Source organism: Convolutriloba macropyga, chromosome 2 (genome assembly GCF_964194025.1).
Source record: "Convolutriloba macropyga chromosome 2, txConMacr16.3, whole genome shotgun sequence".
NCBI classification, from domain to species: domain Eukaryota; kingdom Metazoa; phylum Xenacoelomorpha; order Acoela; family Convolutidae; genus Convolutriloba; species Convolutriloba macropyga.
In genome coordinates this window covers 10,966,382-10,991,426 of record NC_134469.1, presented here as the reverse complement: position 1 = coordinate 10,991,426, position 25,045 = coordinate 10,966,382, and the positions used below count along the sequence as shown (strand labels likewise).

The 25,045-nt window shown below is 38.1% G+C and overlaps 1 protein-coding gene across 3 annotated transcripts in view; it reads left to right on the top strand.

Moving 5' to 3' along the window:
* The window catches only part of LOC142356404 (uncharacterized), a 272,147-nt gene that overhangs the window by 212,426 nt on the left and 34,676 nt on the right, over positions 1-25,045 (top strand). For all 3 annotated transcript variants that reach the window (XM_075408335.1, XM_075408324.1, XM_075408329.1), the window contains exons 11-15: positions 1,377-1,662; positions 2,237-2,300; positions 2,823-2,888; positions 8,565-8,649; positions 9,218-9,306. In XM_075408335.1, the coding sequence (XP_075264450.1) occupies positions 1,377-1,662; positions 2,237-2,300; positions 2,823-2,888; positions 8,565-8,649; positions 9,218-9,306 (590 nt within the window). The remainder of the gene's footprint in view (positions 1-1,376; positions 1,663-2,236; positions 2,301-2,822; positions 2,889-8,564; positions 8,650-9,217; positions 9,307-25,045) is intronic.

Genomic DNA, 25,045 nt, shown 5'->3' with positions numbered 1-25,045 from the left:
CATTTGCGTGATTAGATTTTGATCATACGTGACTTACCTCACTCAATGAAATGACTTTTGCACTTTAAAATTTAAGTTCAATTTGAATTAGTTTAAGATCAAAGGAACTCATATGTGCAGTAAAGGTCCCCAATAAAAGGATTCTGCGGAATGAATTTCAACAAGCTTTATTAATTTTTCGCTGAATGTTTTTTACCTAGCTTTTTGAGAGGCGTCGATTTTTTTCATTCTAGATCTGTATCTGTTTCTATCTGTATTATTCTGCACGCGAGTCTATTCTTTCGCAGCTATTCCGGCAATCTGCCGGCTATGTTTTTTTAAAGATCTGTTCACACATTTTCGTGATTTTTGGAGTCAAATTGGAGTAGTGATTTTGGTCTCGCCGAAGCAGGAAATGGAGTGAAAAAGCGAGTGGTTTTACGGCGTGAATTTTTACGGCTCTAAAATTAAAGTAGAGTCAGAAAACGGTGTTTGAACAAAAATTCGCTTCCTCGATAGTGATTTTCTGTTCACATGCGGCATTTTCACTTTGATTTTTACTGTTTTTTCGATTTTTTTGGATCAGATTTTTTCTAAATGGTTTTCCCAATCCATTCTCAGTGCATTCCAGGCCTAGTTTTTTTTTATTTGAACCTAATTTCCATTTCTCTCTAGTGGTTTTCTGTTCACATGCGGAATTTTGACATTGATTTTCTTTTTTTTTTTAATTTTTTTGATCTGATTTTTGGGAAATTGTTTTTCCATTTCACTCATAGTCCGTTCTAGGTCTAGTTTTTGTTTAGTCAATGAAAATTTTTTGCATTTTGCGTCAGGACTTGTCCTGCTATATTTTTTGTTTCGTTGTCTGACGCTTTTCGTTTTACATTTGTTCACACATCAGAGCTTAAAAAGTCAATTTTTCTGAATGACTTCTTCCTCTCGCTAACAGCGTTTGCGCGCGTGACGTCATTTCTCACTCTCTCTAGCAAAGAATTTAAGATCATTTGCGTGATTAGATTTTGATCATACGTGACTTACCTCACTCAATAGAATGACTTTTGCACTTTAAATTTTAAGTTTAATTTGAATTAGTTTACGGTCAAAGGAACTCAAATGTGCAGTAAGGGTCACTAGTAAGAGGCTTCTGCGAAATGATTTTTAACAAGCTTTATTAATTTATCTCTGAATGTTTTTTCATAGCTTGTTGAGCGGCGTCGATTGTTTTCAATTTAGATCTTTCTGTTTCTATCTCTGATATACGACACGCAGCTCTAGTCTTTTGCAGCTATTCCGGCAATCTGCCGGCTATGTTAAAAAATGCCGTTGAAAGCAAAGCTCCTGTCCCTCCTAGATGTATTGAACAAGTTTTACAGTACCACAGTATCTCTTCTGTTTAGTTCCGAATCCGGACGAAGCCAAAGTAACGGTTGAAGATGAGCTAAAAGATCTCGACGCTGCCAGAGCCTCGGCTAAATTCCAATCGGACCCTGCAGTCGAGAACCAACCAAAGAGTACAAACTCTCCTGATAGGAAGATGGCTCTGAGGGGAAGGTCAAGTATGCCCCAAGGAGTGCTTCAGGGTGAATTGAGAGGAGGGGTTGGTCAGCCTCAGAGACATAGACACAAATCTGGGGAGAGTCAAGCTACTGAAGTTACTACGCCAACCAAGTCGGCTAAAAGAGCGTAAGTTGAGTTCAAATTATCTAAGTAGTTCCAACGATTCATTTGAAAGCTGTAGACGTTATACTAACGTAGTTTAATAAGATTGATATAAGTTCCTGTTGCTCCTGTTAACATCACAAAAATTAACAATCTAACGGTATTATCCAAATTTCGTGCTCATAGAAATATCGATGATTTCTTAATTATCACAAAAACTACAGGTACGGTGTAGTAGCGTGATACAAAGAGTTCCCTTTGAGCAAACAAAGTGAACATAATTAATTCGGAACCATAATTAATATATGGACTTATAGTGCAACTGCTAAGAAGTGTTGTTGGGAATTTTCCTCCGAAATTATTTCTAAAGTCCGCCGATCATCAAATATTGATTGATCAAACTATTTCCCAAATTCATCCGAAATTGGAAGTATTTAATCTGCTCTTCAGGTCTCCGCCGTAAGTCTTATTTCTAATCTGCTTAGAATAGTCAAATTACAATATGCATCTGAATGCCATCATGAAAATTACTGGCACCTAATTCGACTAAATTCAAATTCGGCATTTGTTTTGTATTTTCAGTATATTTTTGTTTTAGTAGCACTGTACATGATGGAGTTAGACATGCACTGACGTACTACATAGACAAACATCAGGATAAGGTACGTTGCTGTAGATATGGCAAAATTTTAAAAATTTGTTGGATGTTTTCAGCTCTAAATAACTACTTTAACCAGCTAACACAAACCAGGACTGTACAGAGAGATTTGGTGTATAATTAATTAAGGCGTCATTCTCATTTTAGTTTCATTAAAAAGGATGTGTGGGTATCGTCTCACCTTGTATTGGATCCCTTAAATGGAAAATGTCTCCTGTTAATGCGAAAAATAACGGAGAGGGGGGAGAAAATACTTTTTGTGCAAAACCCTTTCAGCTAAAATCACCGTTTTTAATATTCATTGTCTTTGATGCAAGTTCGTTAAAATTTTGTCTGCAATGGGTTCACACTTTTGGTTTTACTTTTTAACATTATAGTCCGAAAGCTGCTCAATACTGGTTATAAATCGAATAAATTTTTCAAAACCTTCATGTTTAAGCTGTCAAAAGCGTCCATCAGAGCTCAATTGTCTCTCAAAAATAGTATTGATTAATGTTATGGATGAGTATTTGCTGTTGATTTTCAGATTCTGGATCTCTGGATGAGGGACACCCAACGACTTCACTTCCAAAACAAGCTCAACATTGACACTGTAAGTTTTCCAGATAGTTTGAAAGTAATCTGGGATAGTTAATATTTTGAGCAAGAAAATTAATAATTAATTGCTCTCAGACGAAATTTTCACCAATTATATGGGTCATGTCTGTCTGTATGCATTTTTAATAGCCGCCCTCATCTTCTCAGCCGGCTATTATAGCGCTCCTATTTTTTTTACAATTCAAAGAATTTGAATTGTATTGGCTCGCTGTATTTTTTTTTAAGATCTGTTCACACATTTTCATGATTTTTGAAGTCAAATTGGAGTAGTGATTTTGGTCACGCCGAAACAGGAAGTGGAGCGAAAAAGCGAGTGGTTTTGCGGCGTGAATTTTTTTTGCTCTAATTTTAATGTAGAGTGAGAAAACGGCGTTTGAACAAAAATTCGCTTTCTCGTTAGTGGTTTTTTGTTCACATGCCGGCAATTTCGCTTTGATTTTTTCTGTTTTTTCAATTTTTTTGGATCGTATTTTTTTCTAAATGGTTTTTCTAATCCATTCATAGTCCTTTCTTGGTCTAGTTTTCTGTTTAGTCAATGAAAATTCTTTGAATTGTACGTCAGGACTTGTCCTGTTATGTTTTTACTTCGTCGAATAAAAAAAATGTTTTGCTTTACCTCATTTTGCCGCTTTTTCAACATTTTGCGTGATATATTTTTGACTTCTGTAGGCTAGTTTCTCTCTTCTCTCATTCTGCTAAAAGTGATTTTAAACATCAGTTGCTCAGCAAAGCAATTCAAAATGAACAGAGTCAGTATAAAAAAATTGAAGTCAGAAGTCGAAACGGGATAAACCCATAAAGCCCAATTTTAGATGCCCGCTATTTGAACGTCGTTCCTATAAGTCTTAGTTACCATCTCTAATGCTTATTGGTATTGATAGTAGCCCCTGTAGCCTCTCTCTAAGAAACAGAAGTACGGTATGCTCAACTACGAAATGCCATCAAAATCATTCGGACTTAAAAATGTTTTTGTACAAAAATCTTTTTTATCAATATCTTCTATTCTTTCAGTCCCAATCATGCTTATTGGAATCAACGGCGGCTATTTTCCGGCAATCTGCCGGGTGTGTTTATAACTGGCGTAAACTCGGAGTGAAAGTCGCCCGACGCTGGTCAGGTATTTACACATGCTTTACATATTTACACATGCGTATAATCTCGCTTCAAAAAAACAGTCCTCGTTTTATTTAACTTAATTTGGCGACATCCTTTATACACGATTAGTTAAAGAAGTTCAGTAATTGAAGAAAAAGTGCTTAGTCTACTACTGTCAGGGTCCTGATATTTACTAAAATTCAGCCTTTTGTGTTTCGTTTTTCTGGCTGATTTGAATTTTGGTAATCGTAAAAGGGATAAAGTTTAACGCCTGCGGACATTTGGTTGCTACGAATGACTCCTGGAGTTTTATTATCTTCAATTGTGCTGTTGATTTAAACAGGCATAATTTGCTAGTTTCAAGGGAAATTTTGTCTTCATACTCCTAAGTGCAACTAGCTTGCCCTAACTTCCCTAAGCTTATGCTAGGTACAAAAAACAGTGAAATAGATTCAACTGGTTATTGTTTATTAATAGCCGCGTCCTCAATTCTAGGCGGCTATTATAGCGCTCCTAAATTTTTTTTTACAATTCAAAGAATTTGAATTGTATTGGGGCGCTGTTTTTTTAAGATGTGTTCACACATTTTCCATGACTTTGATCTTTCAAAATGGGATAAACAGCGGGCATTAAGTTTCATTAGAGGCCCAAAGTGGACTTTAGTAGTCCTTCGAGTGCATAGAGTGGTGCAGCTGCTGGGATGGCCTTAAATTAAGGTTAAAAGGTCATTTTTAGTAGGTTTTGGGCTCAAAATGGTGCAATTTTTCATGTGTTTTGTGATTAATAGCCGCCCTCATTTTCTCAACCGGATATTATAGCGCTCCTATTTTTTCGCTTTACCCATTTTGCCGCTTTTTCGACATTTTGCGTGAAATCTTTTTGACTTCTCTAGGCTACTTTCACTCTTCTGTCATTCTGCTCAAAGTCCTTTTAAACAGCAGCTCCTCAGCAAAGCAATTCAAAATGAAGAGAGACGGTATAAAAAAATCATCAAAGTCAGAAATAGAAACGGGATAAACCCATAAAGCCCATTTTTAGATGCCCGGTACTTGAACATTGTTCTCATAAGTTTTATTTACTGTCTATAATGCTTATTGGTATTGATTTTAGACCCTATAGCCTCTTACTGAGAGACAGGAGTATGCTCAATTACGAAATGACATCAAAATAAATCGCACTTAAAAATGTTTTTTTACAAAAATCAATTTTTGTTGATATTTTCTTTTCTTTCAATCCCAATAGAGTTATGGGAATCAACGGCGGCTATTTTCCGGCAATCTGCCGGGTATGTTTTTTTCTAGTTTTGTGTTTGATTAGTCTCAGTTTGAAGTTTTTAAATGTTGATGAAGGCTTTTCGCGAAACAAAATTACTTGTTATGACCATTTTATGAGCTTATGTTTTGGTACTAAATTTGACAAATTTTATCTTTTTTTTGTTTCTCCAGCTTCAGGGGCCATGAAATCTCCTTTATTGTTTAGTAGAGCACTGCATAGTTTCTAGCAACAATGGATTGGTTTTCAATATTTTAATGTCTCGAATTTATCATTTTTTCGATAAAATCTGCAATTTTTTTTAAAGTTTTTCTAAAGTTTTTCTTGCTTGATTAGTCTTAGTTTACAGTTTTTAGAAGTTTATGAAGGCCTTTTGCGAGACAAAAGTACTTGTTATGACCAATTTATATGTTTCAGTACTACAAACACAAACACACAAAATGATACTAGTTTTTGCAATTTTTTTCATGTTTTTTTTTGAAAATTTGTCATTTTTTTGCGTTTTTCCAGCTTCAGGGTCCAGGGAATCTCCTTTAGGGTTAGATAATAGGGCACTGTATAGTTTCTTTTAACAATGGAGTGGTTTTCAACATTTTACTGTCTCGAATTTTAGCTTTTATGGGATAAAATCTGCAATTTTTTTGAGGTTTCCTAAAGGTTTTGTCTATTTTTGACATTTGTCCATTCTCAAGTGCCATAAAACCTATTCCATGGTCTGATAAAAAGTTACCGCATGGTTGTTAGTTTCAACTGATTTGTTTTCAACAATTTCACTTTTCGAGTTTTAGCAACTTTTTGATAAAATTTGTAATTTTTTTTTTCATTTTTTTTTTCAAAACATTTGTCTTTTATTCAGTTTTTCTTGCCTCAGTAGCCAGGTAACCTCATCCGGGTTTTGATAGTATCCTGGTTTATTAAATGGTTGCTAGGGGGCATTTGAAAGGTTTACAACATTTTAATAGAACGAGTTTGTTTTTTTAAAAATTGTGAAAATTATTGTCTATTGAGCCAAAGATTGTGTTTTAAGGCTTGGAATTGGGTTACTGGATAGCCTTTGGAGACACAGAATTGATTCTGAAGATAATAAAATCATGAGTTGTCTGCAACATTTCATTTTGCAATTCATTTCATTTTTTAAAAAAATATTTGGCCTTTTTCGAGTTACTCGATCTTCAAGGGCCAATGAATTTTTTTCAGGTCTTGCAGATATAATACTGGGCCGTTTTCAGGAAATATAATTGGTTCTGAACATGCTTTTGCAATAGGTTTATTTAAAGGGGTCAAATTTTGCTTTAGGGGTAAAAGCTTCAATAGTTTTAGCCATGAGTATATATTTTTTTTAGTTTGTTTAATTGTTTGTTTCTCATTTTTAGTTGATTTTGTTTTTTGGCTGGCATTGATCAATTGATCTTCTGGTCAGGTAGAGTACTTCTACGTTTTTTGTTCAATTCTTTGAATTGTTTTTCAGGACTTTTTTTTACTTCGTCTATGGTTTTTTTACTTCGTCTAACAGATTTTTGTTTCGTCTTACCGTGACTTCTTGGAATTGACTTTTTCAATGACTTACCTCACTCAAAAAAATGACTTCTGAGCTCATTTATGAAACTTTAAATTTTATGAACATTTACTTATTAAAGGTCAATAGTGTGCATCTAAGTAGTGCCAAACATATGCCCTAATTCTTGAATATTAGAGTCTTGAGTTTTTGATTTCGAATATTAATTTTGTGATCTTTTCCGTTTGTGCCGCCCAAATATTGCACGTACATCTGGGGGTGCAAATAATATGCGCCCACTAAGCTAAGGGGGCACAAACGGAAATGATCCTAATTTTGAAAAGCCCTATAAGGGCTTTCTCCTTATAGAGCTTATGTGTCTCATAAAAATGACAGTCCGAAGCTAACCCAAAAAGTCTAGTGGTCTATTAAAGGACTTGTAGTCGATCTGTCTATTTCATTTCTATAGTTGTGTCAATTAATCGCCACAAGCGTCTATCGCGGCTATTTTCCAGCAATCTGCCGGCTATGTTTTTAAAATGTACGTTTTTAATTTTTGACAGTGTTGATTGATTGATCTCAAACAAAGTTTGTAGTTTGCAGCAATTATATTGGTCCTGTGATCTTTTTATGCGGTTTTTCGTCTGACCCATTTTACTTTTCGTCCTCAAAAACGGGATAAACAGGTAGCGCCTGGCCTGGAGGCCATTAAGTGGCTGAGCAGCTCTCTTAGAGCGCCTTACTAGTCTCTAAGTATACGATTCACCCACCCTCCCTCCTCCAACCTGGCAGTTTGGGCCCCTCTCGTCCTGCTCTCCCACCGCCATTGCTTGACCCCGCCTCTCCCCTAATGATAGCATTTCTAAACCCCAGCTGGCTACTACCGAAGCCAATCCGGTTCAAAAGGAGGAGCAAGTTGAGCACAGTAGTAACTAATTCGAACAAATGGTTGCCCTAAAAGCGCGAACTTTTAACAAAATTTGTAACGGATTCTACTTTTTAAGAATTTAAGAATATCCAAGAATTTAAATATCCAATATTTAAATATCCAATATTTAAGAATTTTTATGAAGATCCAAAACCAGGACAAATTGGTTCAAATTTCTGCTCATTTTTCGTTGTTTTGTCCATTCTAGTAAGCATTGTTCATTTACTGTCTTTGTCAGCTGAAAATCTTCATTTTTCCTAAGAAAAATGGCTAACCGTTCCCATCAGTGGTTAGCCTTTACCCTTTAGTGTATGCTGATAGCGTGGCAGATATAAAATCACATAATTTTTAAAACTATAACGTTTTGAGGCTTCGGTGCATCATTGTAACTGTTTTGATCGAATTTCGACTGACATCTACAAATTTTTTAAATACTGGTCTACAGTTTTTATTTGCTCTCGAACAAAGTTTGAAGCAATCATTGTCAACTTGTTTGTGTTTTATGCGAAACTTTTGCTTGACCGTGTTAACGTTTTTGCTCTAGAACATTCTTTGACTTCTTGATTGGCTTTTTAACGCTTTAGCTCTTCTTTTTTGAGTGATCTAAGATGTCAAACTGCTCTCATGGAGTTCCGGGGGCTAACCCCTGTGGGGTGGTTTTTTTGGACCATTAAAACATTTCTAAGCTACAACACCTCTAAATTAAATTGCCCCCGTCTGTTATTAGAGAGAAATTCATCCGACGTTAGTTGGTTTATGTTGTGGCTACTGTCCGAAATCTTTGTGCTATAATTTTAATATTTCGGAAACCCATGTTCCTGGTATGTTGGTATGGTAAGTCTATAGAACTTAGTGGTAATAGATAGCATTTTTATTGACAGGATCTCCTGCGGTTACTCCTATCAGCCTTCAACGACTACTTGAAGAGCCAGGATAGAAACGAAGACCTACTTAATGGCGGAATCGGTGAGACAGTTTTATGCACCAATAATATCTTCGCGTGCGGATACCATATTTGATGTACGACTGTGTTATAAACGTTTTTCGTAGATACGAACCTCATGTCGGTTTTAGAAGAGCTTGGATCTTACTATTAATAGCGCAAGTTACTACTTCATAGCGGTTCGTGTAGTCTAAAATTTCAGCATCTTACTGTAGTTGCTACCCAAGTTATGCCGTTTCGGGTCGCATAATCTCTTCCCGTGAAACGGTAGTGATTAAAGTGAACTGATGCGGGCAACTGAGTCCTCGAATAAAGCCGGAATGTTTGTTTCTCCATCACTAAGTTTCCATTCGAACAACTTGATAAAATTGGTTTATTAGCAAAAATTCTAATGACAACTATGCTTTAATCAGGTTGCCAATTTAGTTTCAGCTAAATTTAAATTTTGCTTTACAATATCAGGGATTAATGTTTGGGAAATTAAATACGTTTTGAGTAATGAAATTCAACCCCGGAGATATGGAATGACTTTTATCTGTTCAAGAAAGAGCTATCTTGTTACCAATGACATTAATTTGAGTTTATGTTTAGACCAAGTGTTGGACTGGATTGGAGAGTACGATGACTCACCTGTACAAGTGTGTGAAGTTTTCAACAGTCTCAAATGTTTTGTTGAAACGGTTAGGCCAATATAGAACAAAACCTGTAATCGTATCTCATCTGTACTCAAAATGCCTGTCATATAATTTCAGCATGACTGCATAGTTTCAAACGTTGTTGTGCAATCAATGGAAACTTCGGCGAAATCTGCAAAGTTGCTTTATGTATCAGAAAGATACTGACTTCGCATTAAAGCGATACGAATAAGCAATTTAGGCCAATTCCAAAAGGTCATTAGTAGTAAGTAAATACTGTCTCAAGAGAGGGGGGGGGTTATCCTACGATACTTAAACATGGGATAATAGGGGGTTATCCTAGACGGAAAGGGATTAACTTCCATTCTTTACCAGATGTGATTATGTAAGACTATTTCCAAGGCGGCAAACTTGTTTTCGGTCAAACAGCCAACTTTGTTCTAAATTCAATTTCGTTCCGATAAGAGCTGCAAGTGAACAATTTATTGAAACGTATTTTAGCACTCATAAACACAAAATTTACACGGTTAGGAATTCAAAAGGCGCAGTTTAGGCAGTTAGGTACGAGTTTATTGTCTGCGCGCAACTTTAAATGCTGGTTCTTCTTCTTAATCGCTACTACTTTCACTGCACTCATTAGCTTCATAATTAATGAATGGGTTAGGGGAGGAAGAGCTGGGAGCTGGTGGTAGCATCAAAGTCTACAATATCATCGCTATCAATATCTTCATCGTTAATAATACTAGTCATTGCAAATCCCGGGTCATGTGTTTCCCATTCTTCCGGGCTTTCACTTGTATCCGGCACAACAAAACTATTATTATGGTCCCAGTTTGGACTCGAATCTAGGAGAAGGTGAGCATAATTTTCCACATTTTTGTAGTCCCACTCTACTTCATCGCTATCCCAAGAAAAGTCTTGGTCTCGGCAGTGATCAATTTTATAGTGGCCAAATGGTAGTGTTTTAATTCCCCCGTTCAAAATGTGGCGTTTATTATCAAAGGCAGAGAGACATATTTTGTTTGTTGAAACCGTTTGTAGAGCATGCTTTTCCGAAACAATCCTTGTATTTTCAGCGCGCAATGTACTACCAGTCACAAGTGTATTATTGTAGTCTGCATGTCGAAGCAAATTTTGGGCTGCTCTGGTTATTCCTTTGGCGGAAATTTTTCGGTTACCTATGAAAAGAAAGCAGTCAAATCATGACAATCATACAAGGTTAGTTGTTACTTTGTTAGTTTTTTCTTGAATCATTAAACGTAAAATATTCACTAGCGGAAGTAATGCTGTACAGCTTTGGCTTCAGGCATATAAACTCTTTTATATAATCCCCAGCAAATTCGTCTTTGAATTTTAAGAGGACGCGTTTATTTTCTTCGCTGTACAGTTTGTGATCTTCTGGGTAATTTGAGAAGTCAAACCTGATCAAGAACATTGCTCTCCTCCAGTTCACGGTAGAAATCTTCACAATTGATCCGGTATAGCAAGCTATCAGTTTCACTATAGAGTAATCGACAGTCGAATGAAGATCGCATTGTTCCATAGTGAAACTGATACATGTAGAATTTCGCTAGATCAAGTATTGTGGCCCCTACAATAGTTGGTGTGTCCCAATAGATCTTTCTTGGGCGGGAGGAGAAAGCTGCCATGTTCTCGCCAAATACTTCGAATTTATCAAACTTGCTTACTATTGTTAGGGTTCGTCTTGCGTCTCTCGTAAGCTCGATTTTCATCCGTCGACGTTTCGATTCGCTGTTTTTTCCATAATCGACGTTGTTCAGTAGTTTATAGAAACTCTCCTCAAATTTATCCGAAGCCTGTTGTCTCTTCTCACTGTTCAGGGTTATATAGGGTGTTAACCAATTGTTTTGAGTAAACTGTAGCACATGATGCATTTTCCTAACCACTAATCCCGAGTTAACATACAGTTTCAACAGCTTGTAATGCAGCACATAATGTTCTTTGTCGAAAAAAGTCTGCAACAGTTTTGGAACTTGCTTACTATTGTTAGGGTTCGTCTTGCGTCTCTCGTAAGCTCGATTTTCATCCGTCGACGTTTCGATTCGCTGTTTTTTCCATAATCGACGTTGTTCATTAGTTTATAGAAACTCTCCTCAAATTTATCCGAAGCCTGTTGTCTCTTCTCACTGTTCAGGGTTATATAGGGTGTTAACCAATTGTTTTGAGTAAACTGTAGCACATGATGCATTTTCCTAACCACTAATCCCGAGTTAACATACAGTTTCAACAGCTTGCAATGCAGCACATAATGTTCTTTGTCGAAAAAAGTCTGCAACAGTTTTGGAACTTTTGAGGGGGGTAAGTTATGACTCTCTCGCAAATTTACTTGGTAGTCGCTGAGCCAGTCATCCTCAACATTACTTTTTGATGGTGCGAGGGAGAAGTCCTGATGGTAATCATAAAGACTTGCTGGATAATGCAAGTCGACATCAACGAAGTAACCGACAGTGTTATCATCAGGACAGTTTATTATCTCAGTCAGTGTAATATCAGAATTTAGCGTAAAATCTGACTGAGGGAGTTTTGCATTCTGCATGACGCCACCGTTTAGGTTATTGGCGTCCACGCAGAAGCCAAATGTCGAGGGTTGTGTAGAGTCATAATTTGGTAAATATTTTGTCGTGGTCTCGAGCACGAGCAACAAGAGTTTTATTATTTTAATAATTGAATTCGAAATGGCCTAAATGTACAAAATTTCACAGGTATTTATAATCCGTATCAGTATGAAAATTTACAGATCCGTCTAGATATAGATAAACTGATATGTGTTAATTTACACCTTAGTTGTGAACAAGTTTTTCCCCTTGCCGTATATGGCAAGTACTAGTGCAGTTTTTTGCACTTAACACATTGTTCTCCCTACCTGAGAACATGTCATTGCTATCTACTGGGAGGGTCGGAGAGTTGGTTACTGATCGAGTTTGGTGGTGGGAAGGTCGAATCTATCTCACAAATTTATGGTTTATGTACATTGATAAACTTGTGGTATGAACAAATTTGAATCGACGATTTGGTTCAAATTAGAAGCCATTATTCAATTTCACTTCACCAAACATCAGGTAAGAAAGTTTTCTTTATATATCGAAGTTTTAACTTAAGTTGCTAAGTTCGTTACTTCTCGATATATCACATATTTATTATTTGCTGTATACTTTCTCATCTCGTAGACTGAACATACTCCCCCACGTACTGCGCCTTCTAACATATCGAGGTGCTCGCGTTCTGTAAGGAATTCGACTTCTGCCTTGCATATTCTCAAGGATGCTTCCTTAGCCATATTTGGCAGTGTGTAAAAGTGCATGCAATCGAGTTTGTAGGTGGAGAAGGTGAGCTCTCTGTGGAACTCACAAACGCATGCGAGAAGAGCGCAATCGGTTTTCTGGTATGCGTCGTGGTAGTCTTGTAGAGTTTGACAATTCAGAGTGTTCCACATCGTCTTGTCGTGGTTCAAATTTTCTTGAGTTATTTTTACTGCGTTTCCTTCTAAAGTTTTACGCCATTCATTAAGAGGTGGTAAGGATTTTTCGCTGAAGTTTTCTCGACCGCTAACATATGAATAGGGGTATTATCCTTTTTGCTGGAGGAGCTTCAGTTCTGTTGAGGATAGGTTAGGAAAGACAGAAGCAAGTATTCCAAAACGATCTTTTGGTAAAATGTCAACCAACTTTTCGAGAGACGAATTCATCATTTTGAATGAATCAATCAACCTCAGATTTTCATACTTTTTGATCACTTTTCCATCATTTAGGGTTATGGTCTCCACGAGCACTCCAAAGTTCATGGAAATGTATTTTTCATCAGTAGATAAGTTTTTTTAGCAAGTTTGTAGGAATAGCTTCTCCAAATCTTTCTGGCTGTTTTTTATTTCTGCTTGAAGTTGTCGTGGCCACTGAAGGTTGTTCCCCTTCAACTACTGAGGTTTCTTCAGTAGTGTTGGGTGATGCTACGTCTATGTCGTCCCTACTGCTCTCAGACTGTGAGTCAGTAGATTCAGTCTTGATGTCGTCAGGTTCCAACCGTGCAATTTGGTTGTCACTAACAAGAACTGTCTTGTTTGAATTCTCCGGCTAGATGAACGAAGTGTTCATTACTTTACGGATAATGAAAGTAGCTGGAACCGTTGGTGAACTGTTCGTCGGTTTGAAGAGGACTCGTTCACACAGATCAAAATCAGTGACTGCTGGAAGTCTTATTTTGCGTCCCAGTAGCAGTTCTACAGGAGTTTTGCCCCGCGTCGTGGAAGTGTTCCGATGTGTCATTAAAGCCCGCTGTAGGAAAGCGCCAAATGACACATTCAGATTTGAACTCCAGGCTTGAATAGCCCGTTTCACTGTTTGGACCGCTCGTTCAGCAATCCCATTGCTCTTGGATGGTAGATGGGAGATTCCATCTTTTTAATTCCAAGTGATTCACACCATTGCTTTTGGTCACTGCTCACAAACTCAGGACCATTGTCTGATACTAATGTTCTTGGTATCCCTAATCTTGCAAAGATTTGACTCAAGTACACCTTCACTGTTTGTGAGGTTCTATTTCCCGCAGGGAAGGCTTCTATCCAACCTGATCCCGCGTCTACTATCACTAAGATATTACTTTGATCCTTAACGTATCCCCAGTCCATGTGGAGTCTTTCCCAAACTTCAGCTTCCGGCCAAGTAGATACTGTTTTCCCCAGGCTAGGCCTGTTTTCTTGGCATTCCTTACATTTACTAACATATCGAAGAACATCTTGACTGATGCCGGGCCACCAAGCCATCATTCGAACTGCTGTTTCAGTTGCATTTTTGCCTGGGTGAGTCTCATGAGCTTTGGCCATCACCATGGGTCTTAGTTTGGGTGGAATGAAAGGCACAACTCCTCGAAAGATGATTCCATTGTGAATGGTCAAGGCGTCTTTCTGTTGTTCAAATCCCTTCTCTGCTTCTGAGCACTGTTTCCAGATGCCGCTTTTTATTCGTTTGATGACATCTTGAAAGAGTCGATTCTATCTCAGCTGTTTTGATGTCTGACTGGGTCACCAGGTCGGATTGGACGAAGTAGATATTGTCAAGAGCAAAGCAGACTCGATCATTGTCATCGTCATCATCAAAGTCTAGTCTGCTCAGAGCATCAGCGTGGGGGATCTGTTCTCCGGGTGTATACTTCAATTCGAAGTCAAATCCCATCAGCGCTATCGCCCATCTTGTAATTCTTGCTGATGCTGTTTTCGGAATTTCTTCGTCTGGGGCGAAGAGATATTTGAGAGGTTTGTGGTAGAGTGAACCTTCTTCCGAGTAGGAATTGTTTCAATCTTGTGACCACAAAGACGATTGCAAGTGCCTCTCGCTCAATATTGGAGTAATTTTGTTCGGCTTGTGACAACTTCCTCGATACGTAGATCACAGGATGTCCTTCTTGTGAGAGTACCCCGCCTATAGCTTTCTCTGAGGCGTCTGTTGTCACGGTTGCTTCCTTCGTCAAGCTATAGGGCTGTACAAGAGGGCTAGCACATAACTCGTTTTTGATGTTTTCAAGAGCATTTTGCTCTTCCTTGTCCCATCTGAATTCTTCTTTTCGAATTTCGTTTAGGGGTAGCATTTTGGTTGCAAAATCCGGTATCATTCCACCATAAAAATTTGCTAAGCCGACAAAGGACTCGAGTTGTTTCATATTTGATGGCGGCTTTGCATTTTTGATTTTCTCAACATGTTTAGGATTGGGTGCTTTTCCTTCTTTGGAAACAGAGTAACCAAGAAAACTTACGCTTGAAACTGGTTTTGAGTTGGATTTCTCATTCATGGTGAAATTTTTTTCACGTAGCCGACTCTTGACTGCAAGCATTCGTTTCTCGTATTGATCTCTTGTTGTTCCATATACCAGAACGTCGTCTTGGAATATGACCACACCCTTGATTCCTTTGAGAGTTGACTCAATGCAATTCTGGAAGATTGATGAAGAGTTCTTTAGGCCCTGAGGAAGCCTGCACATCTTGAACAATCCTTGCGATGTGTTGATTGTGCATATTTCTTTTGCATCGTCGTCCAGCTCAATTTGATATTATGCATCTGATAAGTCAATTTTTCCAAAGTAAGAGGCCCCATGGAGATTATGAAAAATGGTCTCCATGTCTGGGATTGGATAGTCCTCGTCCATAACTTTGCCATTGATGTGAACTTTGAGGTCCACGCATAGTCTCAGAGCTCCATTTTTCTTCCGCTGCCACACTACTGGTGATGCATTTGTGACCCCACCAGGTTGTACTGGCTCCAGGATGCCTTGTCGTACCATTGTCTCAAGCTTCTCTTTGACCCTGTCTTGGAGAGGTAGAGGTATCTTTCTGGCTTTGCAGAACATTGGCTGTGATCCCGGTATGAGTTTCACATGTTCTTTGTATCCTTGACTGCAGGTAGTCTTTCATCACTCACTGCGTTGATGCCTTCTTGGGGTAGCATGTCTCTCCCAAGTAGCCCAAATTTTTTGTCGGATTGCACAACTGCTATTTGTTGTTGCCTATACCTGCTTCCGTTCCACTCAACATCACATGTTAGTAATCCCAGAAGCGTCAGTTGATGACCATCATAGGCCTCAAGACGTCTGACTTTCCCGTTTAACTGAGGTTTACCAAGCTCAGTCCAGATAAAGGATGATATCACGGTGCTATCAGCACCGGTATCAACTTGCATTTTTATTTTATGGTCTTTTACTGTAATGTACTCCCATGTCACCGACATGTTAAACACGTTTTTCCGTGTATAGTACATTCCCATCTCCATTTCGGATGATGATTGACCAGGCAACTTACCCTCTTCCTCGCAGAAGTTGTTGTGCTGGTCAGACTTACCTGACTTAGGCTGGGTTTTACTTTGAAAAGTGCCCCACCTTTTCACAGGTGTTACATTTCTTGTTCAAGGCCGGACACGGCTTGCTGCTGTGTGGCTTACCTCCACATCTATTACACAAGTTACCATTGCCTTTATTACCAGTGAACTTTTCACTAGGTTTTCTGAAGGTCTTTTTGAAGTTGTATACCACTTCTTCTTTTATTACAAATGGTCTATTACCTGTTGACGAACTCGCAAAAGCCATTGCTTGACTTCTGAACTGTAAGCTTTCTGTAATTTCAGACAGAGCCATCGTTGGCTAAGTTTTAATGCCGTCTAATAGTCTTAATTTGGCCTCAGGGTCTCTCAAACCTGAGATAAATTTTCTTTTCACCAACTCTTCCTCAGGGTTGGTTACTGTTTTAAGTTTTTCGAAGTCACAATAACGTGCTTCTTCTCTGAGACGCGCTAGAAAATCGTCGTCAGATTCTCCAAGGCCTTGGACAACGGACAGAAATTTAGCCCTTTCTGCCGTTTTTACTCTCTCCTTAGGTGAAATATAGTTTTGAATAGCTAGTCTGATCTCTTTAAAAGGAGTGTCTAACAGTTTTTTAGGGCTCATAAGGCTCCTAAGTTTAAGAAGTGCGTCCTGGCCGCATATACTAAGAAAGAGATTTGTTACCTGTAGGTCCACTACCGTACCGTCGTTGTTGACTTTATCTTCTTTCTTCTCTGCGCGACATTTCGCCACAAAAGACATGATCCACGCAGCACAGGTTTCAGCATTTTGCAGATCCAAGGTTTGTCGGTCGTTTGGTGGTCTGGACACCATTGTCGTGGTCTCGAGCACGAGTAACAAGAATTTTATTATTTTAATAATTGAATTCGAAATGGCCTAATTGTACAAAATTTCACAGGTATTTATAATCCGTATCAGTATGAAAATTTACAGATCCGTCTAGATATAGATAAACTGATATTTGTTAATTTACACCTTAGTTGTGAACAAGTTTTGCCCCTTGCCGTATATGGCAAGTACTAGTGCAGTTTTTTGCACTTAACACATTGTTCTCCCTACCTGAGAACATGTCATTGCTATCTACTGGGAGGGTCGGAGAGTTGGTTACTGATCGAGTTTGGTGGTGGGAAGGTCGAATCTATCTCACAAATTTATGGTTTATGTACATTGATAAACTTTTGGTATGAACAAATTTGAATCGACGATTTGGTTCAAATTAGAAGCCATTATTCAATTTCACTTCACCAAACATCAGGTAAGAAAGTTTTCTTTATATATCGAAGTTTTAACTTAAGTTGCTAAGTTCGTTACTTCTCGATATATCACATATTTATCATTTGCTGTAAACTTTCTCATCTCGTAGACTGAACATACTCCCCCACGTACTGCGCCTTCTATCATATCGAGGTGCTCGCGTTCTGTAAGCAATTCGACTTCTGCCTTGCATATTCTCAAGGATGCTTCCTTAGCCATATTTGGCAGTGTGTAAAAGTTCATGCAATCGAGTTTGTAGGCGGAGAATGCGAGCTCTCTGTGGAACTCACAAACGCATGCGAGAAGAGCGCAATCGGTTTTCAGGTATGCGTCGTGGTAGTCTTGTAGAGTTTGACAATCAGAGTGTTCCACATCGTCTTGGCGTGGTTCAAATTTTCTTGAGTTATTTTTACTGCGTTTCCTTCTAAAGTGTTACGCCATTCATTAAGAGGTGGTAAGGATTTTTCGCTGAACTTTTCTCGACCGCTAACATATGAATAGGGGTAATATCCTTTTTGCTGGAGGAGCTTCAGTTCTGTTGAGGATAGGTTAGGAAAGACAGAAGCAAGTATTCCAAAACAATCTTTTGGTAAAATGTCAACCAACTTTTCGAGAGACGAATTCATCATTTTGAATGAATCAATCAACCTCAGATTTTCATTCTTTTTGATCACTTTTCCATCATTTAGGGTTATGGTCTCCACGAGCACTCCAAAGTTCATGGAAGTGTATTTTTCATCAGTAGATGGAATTACACTTCCAGTGATCGTTGGCTCACAAGATTGCAGGGCTAAACAAATGTGATGAAGATCATATTTTTGTATATTATGTCTCACCACAGGGGTAAAGTTGACGTTCCTCCGTGCTCGGTTGCATTTTTCATGAGCCCAGCCAAGAAATTGTCCGCTGTAGTGGCAGTGATCCAGATCAATTGACGACTGTTCATCATTATCGTCAAAAGGCTCGTTACATTTCCAACATTTGCTAGCTGCACTTTTCGGATACTGGCTACGGTCACCTCTGAAGAAAAGAAAAGCTCGTTTGCGCTTGTATATATCCTTGGCTAGTGTGTGTAACATGTTTACAAATTTAGTAATGAATCTTCAGAGCTGTCCACGTGGAAGAAGATGGGTTTTGTTGAGTTGTGATCAATTACCGCAAGTGAAAACCCACAGGGCTCGTGTTTTCAATATCTCTGGTGTATGCGTTGTTCCCGTGGGGAGTGAATCCTGCTACTGGACACAAGAAGGATTCGAAGTCAAAGTAAATGACTAATGGAAAAAACCAGGTTGCGGCCAAGTTTTTGACTTTATATAAATTTTTTCCCGGAGCTGGTAATCGAACAACAGCCGGCGCATTTTCACAGCAGGTCTCCATATGTTCGGTAAGCTTTGCAAGGCCTTCTTCACACAACCAGAAGCAATTCCGGCAAATATGAAACGCAAAGCGGAATTTGGTATTTCGGAGTTGACAGAGTACTTTAACCAAGTTGGTAATCAATACATAATGGTAACAGTCAGCTTCGTATAAAAGCAATAGATCCATTGTGAAGTTTGAGACCAACTTCGACAATCTGAGTGGAAATAAGTCTCTACAATCATAACCAAAAACGTTGATTTGAACTTCATTGAGATTTTCGAACTGATTGGTCGACAATTCAGAGTGTTCCTCATCGTCTCGGCGTGGTTCAAATTTTCTTGAGTTATTTTTACTGCGTTTCCTTCTAAAGTGTTACGCCATTCAATAAGAGGTGGTAAGGATTTTTCGCTGAACTTTTCTCGACCGCTAACATATGAATAGGGGTAATATCCTTTTTGCTGGAGGAGCTTCAGTTCTGTTGAGGATAGGTTAGGAAAGACAGAAGCAAGTATTCCAAAACGATCTTTTGGTAAAATGTCAACCAACTTTTCGAGAGACGAATTCATCATTTTGAATGAATCAATCAACCTCAGATTTTCATACTTTTTGATCACTTTTCCATCATTTAGGGTTATGGTCTCCACGAGCACTCCAAAGTTCATGGAAATGTATTTTTCATCAATAGATGGAATTACACTTACAGTGATCGTTGGCTCACAAAATTGCAGGGCTAAACAAATGTGATGAAGATCATATTTTTGTATATTATGTCTCACCACAGGGGTAAAGTTGACGTTCCTCCGTGCTCGGTTGCATTTTTCATGAGCCCAGCCAAGAAATTGTCCGCTGTAGTGGCAGTGATCCAGATCAATTGACGACTGTTCATCATTATCGTCAATAGGCTCGTTACATATCCAACATTCGCTAGCTGCACTTTTCGGATACTGGCTACGGTCACATCTGAAGAAAGGAAAAGCTCGTTTGCGCTTGTATATATCCTTGGCTAGTGTGTTTAACAAGTTTACAAATTTAGTAATGAATCTTCAGAGCTGTCCACGTGGAAGAAGATGGGTTTTGTTGAGTTGTGATCAAACACCTTTTGATCATTATCGTCAAAAGGCTCGTTACATATCCGACATTCGCTAGCTGCACTTTTCGGATACTGGCTACGGTCACCTCTGAAGAAAGGAAAAGCTCGTTTGCGCTTGTATATATCCTTGGCTAGTGTGTGTAACATGTTTACAAATTTAGTAATGAATCTTCAGAGCTGTCCACGTGGAAGAAGATGGGTTTTGTTGAGTTGTGATCAATTACCGCAAGTGAAAACCCACAGGGCTCGTGTTTTTCAATATCTCTGGTGTATGCGTTGTTCCCGTGGGGAGTGAATCCTGCTACTGGACACAAGAAGGATTCGAAGTCAAAGTAAATGACTAATGGAACAAACCAGGTAGCGGCCAAGTTTTTGACTTTATATAAATTTTTTCCCGGAGCTGGTAATCGAACAACAGCCGGCGCATTTTCACAGCAGGTCTCCATATGTTCGGTAAGCTTTGCAAGGCCTTCTTCACACAACCAGAAGCAATTCCGGCAAATATGAAACGCAAAGCGGAATTTGGTATTTCGGAGTTGACAGAGTACTTTAACCAAGTTGGTAATCAATACATAATGGTAACAGTCAGCTTCGTATAAAAGCAATAGATCCATTGTGAAGTTTGAGACCAACTTTGACAATCTGAGTGGAAATAAGTCTCTACCATCATAACCAAAAACGTTGATTTGAAGTTCATTGAGATTTTCGAACTGATTGATGTCTTCTAGCCCCATGGGCATATCGAAGTGTCCAGCTGGTTGATAAAGGTTGGCTTGGTTGTAAGTTTCGGGTGAAGTTTTGTCTGTGTTGTAGTTCCTTCCTGGTCGATCTAAGCTAATGTTGTTGTGCATATGATATGCAGCAATATAACAGTAAAGGAAGCAGTTTGCGTCCTCATGGTTACGAATATTAAGTAAACCGCGGCAGTTTTGTAATTTTGAAGGTAATGCAATGAAAGAAGAGCCGGTTATGGGTCGGTAGCGGGCGAAGTTCAGTTACTTTGATAACTTTCTCAGGCACCCAACCACTACCATTAGAGGCAAATGTCGTTAGCACTATCATCATCTTCTCGACCATAGTCCAGAAGGTCTCACTGCTAAGTTCCTGACTGTAAACGGGTGTCATGAGCGAATTTGCATAAATTTCAATAAGCTCATCTTCCTGATCTTGGTTTTGACTTGATTTTCGGAGTTGAAGATGAGCACTAAATGGAACTTTTTGCGATCCTTGTGAGCGTTTTTGTTCTATAAGCGAATCGATTTGTGGTTTATGCTGGAGCATAAACTGAGCAAGGTCTGTGTTGGCTTGGGTTGTTGATGGCGGCAGATGGTAGCTCTGAAGGGTACCTTTAAAGGCAGTTTCAGCCGGCGCTTGAGTTGGTTGAAATTGATCGGCAAAGACAGGTAAAGAATGCAAAGAACTCATATGCTGAGCAAATAGTCTGGTGTCGTTAAAACCCATATAGCAGGACTGACAACAGTTTGTAAATTTTTGATGACAAATCCTCATGTGTTGTTCCAGTTCAGAAAGTTTTCTACAAGTGAAGGTACAAATACAACAAAGACTGGTAAACATACTTCGTCGGGGTGGTAGCGATGCTAATGGCGAGATTGATTTCCCCTGTTAGCAAAAGTTGCCGAACAATATTTGCAATTGAAAACTTTGGTTGGAAAATTCAAGATTCAAAAGTTAGCAGAGATAATGAAAACTTTCTTAAACATGTAATTCAACTTCAAATGGCGAATTTCGTTCTATTCCACACGAGTCTCTTATAATAGGCGCGAAATTCTAACTTTCAAAATTTCCGAATTTGACTGGATATGAGCGCGTGTTTTGTCCCAGCTTTAGTCAACTACTATGAACATATCAAGTTGCGTTGAACTAAAAGTAGCGCTTTCCGTTTCCCACTGAACAACACTGACATGATAGAACTTGTTTGAGATTTTCGAATAGTTAGTGCAATATACAAAAAGACGCCTAAAGCCATGGGTAGTTCTTTTAGTTATTAGCTATATGTGATGCGACAAAATATATCAATTGCAATTTTTTGGTTTGTTAAATTTTAGGTTTAGTTGAAGTAAACTTTTATGAATTTTTAATGACATTTCAATCAAATATTTTAATCTTTTTTCTTCATTTTGATAGCTAATATGCTCTAATGACATAAAGGAAGAGGGAACATTTGTGTTTCAACCTTTTAGATGTAATATTACACTTCAGTAGCCTACCTAATAAGAAAATTTCGATTTGATTTCCACAGAATTTTTTAAAAACTTTCCAAAAACATCGCTTTTTTCAACACTTTGTTAAATTTTAAGAACAAGGGATGCTTGAGACGGTTATGATGCACAGTTTTATTACTGTCACGGTGTTTGAACGGCTAATAAGTCCACTAAAAGCAAATGAAATGATCAATTTTTTTCGCTTAATGTTGCAGAAAATCGATTTTTGTAGTTTTTTCACTGTAGATACTGATGGGTGCGTCTGACGATGTTGGGCGTCATAACAAAAAATGCTCCCCGGACACTAAAACGTAGGACCCGACAAGAAAAAATCCCTCATCTTTATCAGGAAAAAAGTTAGGTTTTCTGTCAATCTTGATCAATTAATGTCATCACATGACAGCTAATGACAAGCCCCCTGTTGCAAGCCTTTTTCGATGACAGCTGTTATGAGATGATTTTGTCTCCAAAAAAGTGTTTTTTAAAAAAAACCTGTTGTATCATTATTATTTCGGGTACTTCAATTGCTATGCCAGATGTTAATGAGACGTTAATGTCCAGATGTTTTGAAAATCGGTGAAGGAGCCGTTTTTCGGCCCTGACCCTTATGACCAAAAGTGACAAGAATGTATCACTGATTACAAATCCGTAAAAAAATGGGAATTTTTTTTCATTAATTACTAATTAGACTAATTAGGTGCTAATTAGCTGTTAATTAATGATTAATTATCTCATGAAGGATTGAGTTTAAATTGGCGAGCGTTATGAGCTTTTTTGCATTGCAGTGTCTGACAGTATCAACGCAATAGTCAGTTTCATCCCAACTATCTGTTGGAGCCGATTTTTTTGGGGCCAAAGGTCACCAAGAAAAACAAAAAAAAATTTTCTCTTTTTTAACTTTTTAAAAGAAATTTGGTTATTTTTTTATTCATATCGATAGCCCACATAAATCGCTTGGTAATGCCGTTCAGGTTTTGAATTTTTGTTCCGTCGAAAAAAAACATTATTAAGCAAAAAAACCGAAAAAATCTCATTTTAAAAAAAAAATCCTTTCTTTTTTTCTCCTTTTCGCTGAAAAAATGATGTTCTGCTAGTTTAACTAACACCTGAAGGTATAACCAACAGGAGCGCTGGTATTATACCAGCATACCAAGAACGGTTTGCTAAATGAGGTTTTTGTTTGATAAGCACTTTATGAGTTTTTTTTAGAAGCTTTTGTTCAAACCTAATTTTTCATTTTAATAGTAGTAGTAGTAGTAGTAGTAGTAAAAGACTTCAATTTACCAAACTGATGGAATTTTATCATTAACAAATTAAGATATGTACATAAAGCTGAGTAGAAAAAAGCTGTACAAAAGAAGGGATACTAAGATACACATATAGGACATCGACACTTTATTGACCACGTACAGGTTTGATTGAATTCAAATTTGCAGTCTCGCAGATCACTAAAGAATTTTCGCAAGCGACTTTTGGAATCCAATGGAGGGTAGAGTAAATCGAAATCACCCACATCATTAAAATCATTTACAACAGTTTGAATGCGGTTAAAGTACGACTTGGCGGTCAGCTTCTTGGCGCATGCATTGACAGCGAGATGAACTGTTTGACCGCTGCGTAGACATCTGTTGGATCGTGCGCGACTGAAATACTGACTGAAGGGAATACCACTTTTGCCTTGAACAATGCTGATGAGGAACTTCAAATCACGATCAATAAGTTGATAGGCAATAGGCAGGCTCTCTGAGAGAGACAAAATAGATTTATACTCACTATAACCAAAACACCAGCATAGCCCCTTCCAATTGAATTTTTTCCAAGAGTCGCAAATGGCTGGCGTCAACATGCCAGGCGGGAGAACCGTACAGAAGCGACGACATCACGCACCCGGAGAACAGGTTGAATTTTACTTTATAAGGAAGGCAATAGGGCACAGAGTGTCGGAGATAATTAAAACTCTGTCGTGCTTTCAGGAGTTTACCACGTATATGAGCTTCCCATTTGAGTGTTTTTGATACTTTTAATCGAAGATCGCATATTGAATCAAATCTCTGGAGCTGATAATTGTCAATAAAAAGACTGCCAGTTGTCTTCTCTGAGAGATGTAAAAAGACGCATTTGTTTAAATTGAACATCATGCTATTGTCTCTGTACCACTGTGAGAGACGCTCAAGATCTTGTTGCAAATTTAAAAAGGTATTTTCAGAGGGGCATATCAACTTCGTATCGTCGGCGTAACAAAAACAAGTTGAAAAAGAAGGCAAAGCCAGCATGTCCTCTATATAGATTAAAAAGAGGAGAGGGCCAAGAACACTCCCTTGGGGAACACCGCTTGAGATAGACTCGCAGTCAGACAGACATCCATCAATCTGAACTCTTTTGAGTTCTGTTAGTGAGATAAGTGTTCATCAACTTTAAAAATTTTTCATCAAAAATAGCTTTCATCAAAAATTTCGTCGAAAGAATGCCTCCACGGCATAAAGTAATCCACGGCATACTAAAGTTTTGATTACTTTAGTATGGAGGCATACTAAAGTAATCAAAATTTCATCAAAAATAGCTGTCTCAACAAATTTTCTCTCAACCAATCAGAAGCTTGGTTGCTTCCTGCTATATATTACCTTCTGAAGATGTTTGAACAATTTTCTCTCAACTTTGTGTAACTAAACAGTACTGTTTTTGTGAACATGTTTGAACATGACCATTTTTGTAAAATTCTGATTCTGAAGTCGGCTAGCTATATACAAGGATTAAAAGAAGAGTGTCAATTAGCGAGCTATTCACAAAAGCTAGTAACAAAACACCAAAGTGCAAAGGAAATATAATTCAATATTAAATAAGTTGTTAGAGGTCAAAAAAGTCCATTAGAGAGTCTTCTTGTCTTCGTTTTTTGGTGCTGCGCATACTACTGGAGTTTCCGAGCAATTGGGTGTCTTGAAATCGGCTGATTTTGTTTGGGGTTGTGGTGTCTGAAAGTTTGAACCCGATAAAATATTGACATCAAACTGACTTGTATTCG